The 10,667-nt window shown below is 38.5% G+C and overlaps 1 protein-coding gene across 1 annotated transcript; it reads left to right on the top strand.

The window, feature by feature from the left end:
• The first annotated feature begins 3,251 nt into the window (after positions 1–3,251).
• On the top strand, positions 3,252–10,518 carry p2rx3a (purinergic receptor P2X, ligand-gated ion channel, 3a). Its single transcript, XM_056382705.1, has 12 exons — positions 3,252–3,650; positions 5,765–5,900; positions 6,203–6,274; positions 6,853–6,922; positions 7,206–7,302; positions 7,402–7,479; positions 7,667–7,808; positions 8,222–8,358; positions 8,450–8,543; positions 9,348–9,413; positions 9,512–9,589; positions 9,748–10,518. Exons 1-12 carry the CDS (start codon positions 3,517–3,519, stop codon positions 9,874–9,876), a joined length of 1,233 nt encoding a protein of 410 aa, XP_056238680.1. The 5' UTR covers positions 3,252–3,516; the 3' UTR covers positions 9,877–10,518.
• Positions 10,519–10,667: the final 149 nt, after the last annotated feature.

The raw sequence follows: 10,667 nt of genomic DNA, 5'->3' as shown, positions 1-10,667 counted from the left end.
TTCCTGCCGCAGTAACACTGACAGGATTTATTAATGATGACTCCTTATGTTTTTGTCAGTTGACATTTTTAATATCAATTCCTTTTTCATGGAGTCATTTTAATTGATTTCTGCAGAAATCACTTTTTTTTTTTTTTGTGTGGTAGTGTCAGCATGTTAAAATGCTTTCATTCTGATGTTCAGCAGGTAAAATGTTCAACATCGGTACAGTACGGTATGGCTGAGGCTCATGGGAATTACATCAGTTCTGCAGGTGTTTGATCGTAAACCAAAGTATTGGACAAATTAAACTGTTGACCTAATTACAAAAAGTCAGGGGATCACCAAAGTGATTGGGACATGAATATTTTATTTCAAGGCAATCTATCCCACAGGTTTTGAAACATTTCATTCAGAATAACAAATATCAACCTCATGGTGGCATCAAAGGAAAGGAAAGGTCAGAGGACCAGAGACATTAGGATTCACTGTCTGTGATCCATAAATGTACAAAATGTTAAACCACTTCTAATAAATGTGAGATATTCTGAAAACTTCGACCCTGACAGTGGTGCTACAGGAAAAGCCAAGGGTTCACCAAGTTCAGTAAGATTCATCCTCTGAGGAACATAAATAGGTGTACAGAGTTTCATTGCAATCTGTCAGACGGTTGTTGTTTATATTTCAGTTTTAGCCAAAGTGGTGGACCCACTGACATTTCCATCCTTAGATCCAAAACTATTGCAAATACAAGTGTGGCTGCGGCAGTACTGACTGAGGGAGAAAGAGTAGGTCCTCCTTCATGTGGTATGTTTATATATGAAGTTGAGTTCATGTGATCTTGGGCCATTTGTGTGCTGGCATGTCCTACAAGAATTATAATTTTTTGTGTCACATTATCTTAAGCACATTGTGTTTGTCTATACTGATTCAGATGAAGATCAGATCACATTTTATGTAAAATTAACAAAAAAGAAAACACAAAAAAATAAATTCCAAAGGGTTCATTTACTCTTTCTTGCCGCTGTCAGTGTAGCGGTCAGAGAAGGATTGAGTGTGAATGTGTTTACATAGATCCCTTCCTGTGGCATGATGATCACTTTCACAAATGGTTTCCCCTTTCACATAGAAATCCATCTCACAGTCATCCACGACCATGTACCAGTATTCATGCTTGTCTGCATTTGCAATTTGCAGATGTATAGGTTTCACAGTGTCACTGGTCATCATAGGAATGCTGACAAAATGTCTTTGTGATAAACGTCACGTGCAGCCTGAAAGCTTGTGTGTGTCTTTCTATGTCCACAGATCGCATGTGTGTTTATGCGTGTCTTGTTTTGTATTAGGATACCATTAATTCACCACAAACATAATGGACCCACTTAAGAAATGACATAGTCTCTTGGCACATACATCTACACACACACACTGCAATTGCATCATTACATTATCTCTCTGATGTAAGAGGCAATAATGCTGCTGGTGCTCATGAGTGTATTGAGAAGTGATCGTATCATATGTCGCAATTATTGCACAGTTGTCAGTAATGCCACAGTTTGTAATTTATTATAGAGACTCAAGCATCATGTCGGGGGCCCTTAAGTATAGAATCATATTTCTTTTTTCTATACTGTTGATGTACAGAAATGCAACCAAATGATGTTTAATGGAGACATATTGAACATTTGGATTTGTTTGAGTGGTTACTGGTTAAGGCATGACATTCTCAGAAGTCTTCACAGCCGATTACGAGAAAGCGTAAATGTATCTCAGATGACCTTGGTCCTGACTGAAGTTATTCCAGTCAGGGCAATTTGAAAAATGTTTGGTTTAGTACTCTTACACAAAATACTTCCAAGTGTTTGTAAAACATGAGCCAGAATAAATATGAAAACACAATCAGTTTTAGTCAGAAACATTTTCTCATCCTGAAATGAGAAGTTAATAATGGACGCAACCCAACTGGAGTTTTTACACCAAATTGTATGTACTGTATGTGCCGACCTTCCAGCAGGAGTGAGCTATATGGATAAAATCCTATATCGCGGTATGATTTCTATATCAATATCAATATATACCTTCTAATAGTCTAAATTTGTTTTGGAAATCAATTGGGAAACTGTTAATGGATAAATAACCACACAGGAAGGTTTTGACTAATACAGCAAATTAAATACCTTACAATATAATATAAATACTTCATCGCATTGATGAAAGAAATCATTAAAAAACCCAATATTGCCATAAAGGAAGAGAAATGTACAGTGATATAATACATAGCATCTTAAAGGGACTTACTGTAAATGGTAAAAATGGTCAAAATCTCTGCATGTAAACAAATTTCTATCGTCTTACATTCATATCGTCCACCCCAGCCTTCTGGTAGAGCAAAAGCTTCACTATAGATTCACTGATCGCAGAGAATTTACCCGTGAGACTAAGAAATCATAGAAATCAGACGTATATATCTTTTTTTTTTTTAATACAGATGTGCTTTGAAACTGATGGATGAACTGGGCAAATAAAAAATGCCTCTGAAAAAAAGCAAAGATGGATTTTTCTCATGACTGTAACTGATGACAAAAAAAAAAACACAACCTAATAATAATAATTATGAACCATTAAACTGCTTAATCATAGATGGAGACTTAGACAGAAAGGACCCAGCTGAAGCAGTAGTATAGCAGTATACTTATTTAGGAAGCATCAGACTTGGAATACGAGATAAAAAAAAATCCTAGCATATTTATAGTCATGTTTGTTACAGAGCACAACCTCAGGTACTTTTATTTTGTAACCTGCTGCTATTAAACAGCTTTAGATCTTGTGTCCTTTATGGGCCTGTAGCAAAATGGGCAGGTTTGGGAGTTAGATTCCTGTTGATTCACTCACTAACACTCAAACATGAATGAAGTGGTGATAGTGTAGCTTGCTTTAGATAAAAGCATCCAATAAGTCTCAAAAATGTACTGAAAGGATGTCTGAAATGTGTCTGGTGCAAATGAAAATGACTGGAGGGGATATTGATCGTTGCCCGAGAACAACTGTGTGAGTGTGCTGGTTGTTTGTGTGTTTGTGTGTTTTCAACACTACTGTACATAACTGGAATAAGCCAAAGATGGAGAGAGAAAAGAGGTGTGGGAGATGGGGATTTGTGGTGAAGGAGGAAGGAGAAAGAGGGAGGGACAGAAGAGACACTTTCCTCGCTCATTTGAGTAGAGGAAGGGGAGGTCCTGTTTGTGTCATAAACCAATGAAGCCAAGACAGTGAAGGAGAAGAGAGGAGGACAGTGAGGATTAACTGACAAATATGAAATGAAGCAGATGAACACAGGTCACAACAGGGACTGAATGACAGGAGCAGCGTGAAGATTAGGACCACATTTAGAATCAGGAGTCAGCTTCTTGACATTCAAACAGATTTACCACGACACTCAACAAAAGGCACCTGTTGGTGGTTGGACGGGAGTTGGCATTTTTTTCTCTCTGACTCAGGAAGACCCGAGTTGTCGCCTTTTGACTCGCACTGCCATCAGCCATGGGCTCCTTGATATGGGCCTGCATCACTGACTTCTTCACCTACGAGACCACCAAGTCTGTGGTGGTCAAGAGCTGGTCTGTGGGCATCATCAACCGGATCGTGCAGCTGCTCATCATCACATGTTTTGTCGGGTCAGTAGTGTGTTTGTTGTTTTTTTTCTTGTTATTTTTTATTTGATATCCCCCTCTGAGAAACCTGCCGCAATGCCACAATACTGTGGAGGTGATGGGAATTTTATTGGTGGTGCTTTGAAAAATTAAATCTGACAAATTCAAATTTGCATTTTCAGAAACAATGTCACTGTTACTCCGGTTAATCCACAGAGCACGCTGTCAACAGTTTTAACAGTTTAGTGAAAACTCTTCATTTTACTTTCCAAATGGCTCGATATCACTTGTGTTCAGTGTTCAAATGTGTCCGCCCCCCCCCCCCCCACCCCCACGAACCCCTTTCATTTTAGAGGAAATGTAAAAGTGAAGTAAAACTGCGCCTCACCTGCAGAACATCCCTTTTATTAAAATATCACATTACAGAACAAAAGTAAAAGTAGTACTCACTTCCTTTGTAGTAAAATCAAAAGTAGCAATTCCAAAATGTAAAAATACTCCACTGCAACTAAAAGTCCTGCATTCACAAGTAAAAGAAAGAACATATTATCAGCAAAATTTGATTAAAGTAACAAAAGTAAAAGTATTCACTGTGCAGCAGAATGTTCCTTGTCAGTCATTAAATTATTTTAGATTATTACTGATGCATTAACATGTAAGCAGCATTTTATTGTTGCACCTGGTTGAGAGTGAGCTAATATTAACCCATTTATTTGGCTACTTTAATCTAGCTAATGATGCATCATATTTTACAAAATAAGTGCAATGGAGTAAAAAGTATGACATTTCTTTCTAAAATGTAGTAGTGTACAGTAGTGTAAAATAAACATACTTGAAGTATAAATACCTGCAGAAGTACAGAGGTAATCAGTAACTTCAATGATGCACAAAATATGTGATGAAAGTAAACTGAGCAAAGGAGGTACATAACCAAAGTGAAACGGGACGTACAATCAATCAATTTACATCTTAGACTTGTAGGCCACAGGAAAAATTCAAAATATTTTTGAGGTGATGAAATCTTTTCTAGTACCTTTTTGTAATCTTGCTTTATGCTTTTAGTACTGTGGTGATCAGACCAGACTTACTTTTAGTCCCAGTTTCTCCCTTTGATATATATATATTACCACTTCATTTATTTCTCAGAGTTACACATCAGATTTTCAAAAAGAAAAAAAGAAAGAAAATAAAGAATAAAATGAAATAAATAAATTATGTGAAGAGGGATGTTTATCAACACTTACTGCTGTTCTTTTCAACCATCTGGATGCAATAAACATCCCATCTGCTGCAAGATGAAAACGTTTTTTCTATTTCTAAACAAAACAAAGATGGTAGCTGGAAATGACACATTTCCATGTTCCGTTTGTACACTGTGAAACAAACACAATTGAACTTGTTCATTACAAGTTTACCACTTTTAGTGATAGTGACAGATTGCTGTTACTTTCTGTTATTTTATATTTTCAAACAAAGGGACGGGTTAATATTTTTCTTGTGTTGTACAAAAACAGCGAGGACATACTGTAGGTCATTTCTGGCTCCGTCAGAAATGAGTCGCAGCAGGGAAAACAGGCATTTTTCATCCAGATGGTCAGAAGAGTCTTTGAAGATTCAGTGTTTCAAAGATTGATGGGTATTTATTTTTTGGAAAATTATATTCTTAACTCTATTACTTCAATGTCATGGTTATACATGGGTGGCGCAAACTGGAGCTTCCTTATTTGTCAACCAAATAACAAAATAAGGAAATAAAACAGTACTGTTGCATGACTGAGTTTCACACAATAGATTTTTCCTTTTTTGTCCAGACTGAATATCTTCTATTCTGCCACCTACTGCTCAGCACAAATTTGACTTGATTTTGAACAAAATTACATAAATTCAAAGTGTAATTTTAAACTGGAAGTTAAATCAAAACATTGTAAGTATTATAGGAAACATATTTTGCAGATACCAGGAAAGTACAACGGAAGCAGCAGATTTTCTCTCTTTTGTAAAAAACACATTTTGTGCCAGAGAATGAGAGAAAATGACAGCTTTACTTGTACTTGAAACATGAGTGAGCACTTTCAGTCCTCCAGTTAATAGTGTCGAGAAATGAACTCTGCCATTAAATTGTGTCCTGTGTCCTACAGCTGGGTCTTCATCTACAAGAAAGCTTATCAGGTGAATGACACCGGCGTCGAGTCCTCTGTGATGACCAAAGTAAAAGGCTTTGGTTACCATAACAACCGTGTGCTGGATGTGGCCGACTACGTCTTCCCGCAACAGGTGTGTGACCCTGATAACGCATGGTCGCAATGTCCACACAAACATAAGCATCACCTTTGACCTGAAGAGCAACCTCTGCTTCCTGCAATGTCAAATGGTTTAACTTTGTCTGAGGAACTCTAGCAGTCAGTCGACGCACATAACCTCTTCAAGGTTGAATGAGAGGTTATGCCAGTTTTTTTTTTTTGATGGACAAGTTCATCGTTGATCCATTGTTCTGCGTGCTACGTGAGGCACACATTGACCTTTGCACAGCATTACATAAACCTAAAGTATACCATAAATGTTGTGTTGTGTTACAGGGTGCAGGTGTGTTCTGCATCATGACCAAAATCATCATCACTGAAAATCAGTTCCAAGGAAAATGTGCAGAGGTGAGGACACATTTAAATCACTTGTTTTTGGTTGCAGTTTCAGTGGATTTACCAATTACATTTGAAAACCTTCTGAACCAGAGTGCAACTGCAAACCTTCAGTCAGAGTTCTCCTGACACTTTCTCTATCTGTTATAAATGTTTATTTTATTCAACTGTATTTATCGTGTCTTATTTTTTGTACCTGATGTTACTTGTCTAACGATGAAGAACTGAGTTGAAACACCAACCAATTCTAGCGAGGTGCTGGCTTCCAGGCAGGTAACAAAGAAGTAATGGGAAAGCTCTACACTCATAACTCTGATGCAACCATTTATTTCATTTTATAAAGACAGACGTTACAGCGAACTACCTCCTTCAGTATAAAATAAAAAAGAGAAGCAATTCAAGGAAGGCTGCGCAACAAAAACATGGTCACATCGTTCTCAGTTACTTGCTTACTTGCACATTGAAATCATTTATGCAAAAAATCAATGATCACTGCACTAGTCTATTCACATTTTAAGTTTCTCTCTGTCTCTCTCTGTCTCTCTCTCTCTCTCTGTCTGTGTCTGTGTGTGTGCATGTGTTTCTGTCAGAATATAGAGATGTTCAGTTGTGAGACAGATGAAGAATGCCACAAGCATTTTGGTTCCGTCCTTGCCAATGGTGAGTCTAATTTAAGGAGCAGACTGGTAAGTAAACAGCTGTCAATGCCAAAGTTGGCTATAGAGGAATGGCAAAAACTTACAAATAGCTCCTTAAAGTGGCTATAACCCACAGTTTACATTAACACTGTATAAAATGGCAATGTGAGAACAATGTGACGTGAAAGGAGTCACTCACAGTGACAAACCTACAGGGATCACTTGACTCTGCAGTGTCTCTCTTTAACTTTCCTGAGAAATTCTAATTCAACGCACCATATCTCTTTCTCTCTCCCACACACCAGGAGTAATAACAGGTGTTTGCCTGAAGTCCTTCAATCAAACCAAGGGTCAATGTGAGATTGAAGGATGGTGTCCAGCTGAGAACGACAAAGTGACAGTGTAAGATTTACACACTCACAAACATACAGACACACTTATGCACCAGACAGATCCTCTCCCTCATCCTCTCCCCTCCTTCTCTGTCAACTTCCTCCTCAGCAAACCGATGCTGAATGTGAAAAACTTCACCATTTTCATCAAAAACAGTATTCGCTTTCCACTCTTCAATGTCACCAGGTAGGACACACACGTGCATGAATACACACATACATATTACACACATCCATTTAAGCAGCAGAAACTTCATGGTAATTTGATGAATGCAACAAATGTGTGGATAATTTAATAGTCACACATGCTTCTTTAAGAGCTACAAAGTTTTTTTGTAATCTTGAACATGAAACGTAAAATGTTTGTCTCTCAGAGGGAACTTTCCCTCCTCAATGAATGCGTCACAGATCAAGAGGTGTACCTACCATCCGGAGACGAACCCCTTCTGCCCCATCTTTCGGGTGGGGGACGTGCTGAGATACACCGGGCAGACTGTGGAAAACCTGGCACACAAGGTCTTATCTGTTTTTTTATCTCCTCCTTCCTCTTCTTTCTCCTCAAAATTTTATTCACTCCTTGTACTCATGGTGACATTTGCCAGAGTTTACTTCAACATCAGTGCAGTTTTGTTGTCATGCATGGAAAAAGAAGGAAGATTTTGGACTGTCAAAAGAGTTTCAGGTCACATTATACCCATGACAGTATAAACACAGACCGCTTCCTCACCATGCCCTCGCTTGTTTGACCTCATGTCACACCAGCATTCAAAACTGAAAATGTCTCCACAAATTAAACTCATTCCAATTCGATTATTTTTAGGTACGCCATTTTCTGGTTTCTTAACTCTGATTATTACAAGAAGCTGGCTAATGGCTAAAGATACAGAGCCTCAAGGTGGGTCTATCTTTTCCTAATCCTTCTCTCTTAGGGTGGAGAAATAGGAATAAACATTCAATGGATTTGTAACTTGGACCTGGACATTAAGAATTGTGTGCCTCAGTACTCTTTCACGCGGCTGGATGCACCGTTTGCCAAGAATGCTGTCTCTAAAGGATACAACTTCAGGTAGGGGGGCTGATTTTTCCTCTTGGCGTCCACTTACTCTTTATTCCTTTTTTATTCTTTAATCATTTTTTTTCCTTCTCTTTGAATGCAGATTTGCCAAATATTTCAAGACAGAGAACGGGACTGAATTTCGGACACTTCACAAAGCTTATGCAATCCGCTTTGATGTTATGGTCACGGGCAATGTGAGTTGTGTGTAATTGTGGCGACCAGGGAATTTGCGTGCGTACACATGTGTGTGTTTGTGTAAGTTTAAAGAGAAACTACACCCAATTTTTTCGTCCACATAATCTGATACAGTTTTGTTGGCATATGATGTTGATGCAGGTGATTTTCCCAACAAAATCCATAATGTGTATGAGAACAGCTCAAATATAGCTACGTCAGTCTGCTGTAGCCAAATCCTCTGGCCCCTCCCTAACCGTGATGTCATAGGCAAGACTTCATGCTTCCCCTCGTTGTATACTCCAAAGTCTGACAGTTATAAAAACGTAGGCCTTTTCAAGCCTACTTGGCTTCTATGTTACCAAACTACTTACAAACCCAATTAGTGTAAAAAAAACCTCACTATTGTGTAACATAGATGTTTTGGTGTTGGTGCTCTCCGTGGCTGCATTTGTTCGCCGTTCATTACCATAAAACCACACAAACCGTTCCAACATCAACATGACTCGGCTAGGCTGCTGCTGCTATCAGCTCTCGTACAGACTCGCTGCCCTCGACATTTCCTGTACATGCACAACTGCATTCTGTAAACCGAAAAGACTTTTTGGGAGCCTTTGGGTTCGCCACATTTGTTCATGTATACAGTAGATTCATATAGCATATTCCCCACAATGTTGAATGATTCATTTAATAATCTCCATCCATGACTGTAAATGTTTAGTATATTGAAATCATCATGTATCCGCTCTTTTACAAGCAAGTTGTGCAGAACACTGCTATAAAACTGAAAACTGACTCCATCTCCTCCTGCCTGTCTCTTCCAGGCAGGAAAGTTTGATACTATCCCAACACTGATCAACTTGGTAGCTGCCTTCACCTCTATTGGACTGGTGGGGAACTTCTCATCATGCTAAAGATAATAAAAATGTATTTTTCTTGTTGCTGTCAGTGTTCATTACTCTTTTTTTTTTTTTATCTGCGTCGGCAGGGTACGGTTCTCTGTGACGTTATCTTACTGAACTTCTTGAAAGGAGCAGAGCAGTACAAAGCCAAGAAATTTGAAGAGGTAATGCATTTTTTTTTTTATAATGCAGTTGCATGTTTTTTGACTACTCGTAAGGAGAGACATTGACAGCAGGGGGACTTTGACCAAGACACTGAGTCCTGGTGAGCTTTTCTGTAGACGCTTCATCGCAGCTTTTCTTCACTGTTTTGTCCTTCCAGGTGTCAGAGGCTCAGATAGAAGCACCCCTCACTCAGAGCCCAGGGAGCCAGCTGTCACTCAGGCCAGGTATCAAGAGCTCATATGACTCTGGGGCCCTTTCCCTCGCTACTTCTGACCAACCTATCTGACTGACAACAACAACAACAACAACAACAACAACAACAACAACAACAACAACAATAATCTGAAGAGATGGACATTTCTCTTTCTCCCTCTGTCCCTTTACCTTATCGCCTCCCAAGAGATTCATTATGCCTTTTCTGGATGTCAGGATCCTGCTGTAAGTTTTAGTTTGGCAAGTTTATGGAATTGAATAAATATGGACAACCTTGCTGCCAGCTTCACAATTTCACAGCTCAAAGTGGGAGTCAGAAGAAAAGAACTTTGGCCTTGTAGCCCATGACAGTGACTGGCACACTGGAGCCTTTTGGTTAGCAACACTGAAGCAAAGTTCCCCCCAAGAAAGATTTATGGTGAAATTCAGTGAATGGCGAATGAAGCTTTGTTAAAACTACAGTCATTAAACTCAGAGGGAAACACACAGTAATAAAAATGGTATTTTATTATAATCTATTTCATTGTACAGCATTTTACTACAATAAACTGTAACCTCCTGTTAATGCTAATGAAGCAAATTATTGTTAAACTGAATAAATCTCATCTAATTTCCAGTTATCTTTGCTCAGATGAGCCAGAAATCTAAAAACAATATGAAAATCAATATGTAATTAAGAAAAACCACTGCTGAGAATAAAACTATTTGCATTTTTTTTTGTATTTCTATTTGTCATCATGTGCCCACTGACTAGCTTCTCGTCTTCTTCCTGCACAAATAAAAGCACTGAAGGCTCTTAATGGTGTAAAAACACAGCTGATAATGTGTGTCTGTGTGTCTGTGTGCTATATGGAGGTGGTGGTG

Source organism: Seriola aureovittata, chromosome 8 (assembly GCF_021018895.1).
Source record: "Seriola aureovittata isolate HTS-2021-v1 ecotype China chromosome 8, ASM2101889v1, whole genome shotgun sequence".
Classification (NCBI taxonomy): domain Eukaryota; kingdom Metazoa; phylum Chordata; class Actinopteri; order Carangiformes; family Carangidae; genus Seriola; species Seriola aureovittata.
The sequence above is the reverse complement of the archived record's forward strand: the minus strand, read 5'-3'. Positions and strand labels throughout refer to the sequence as shown.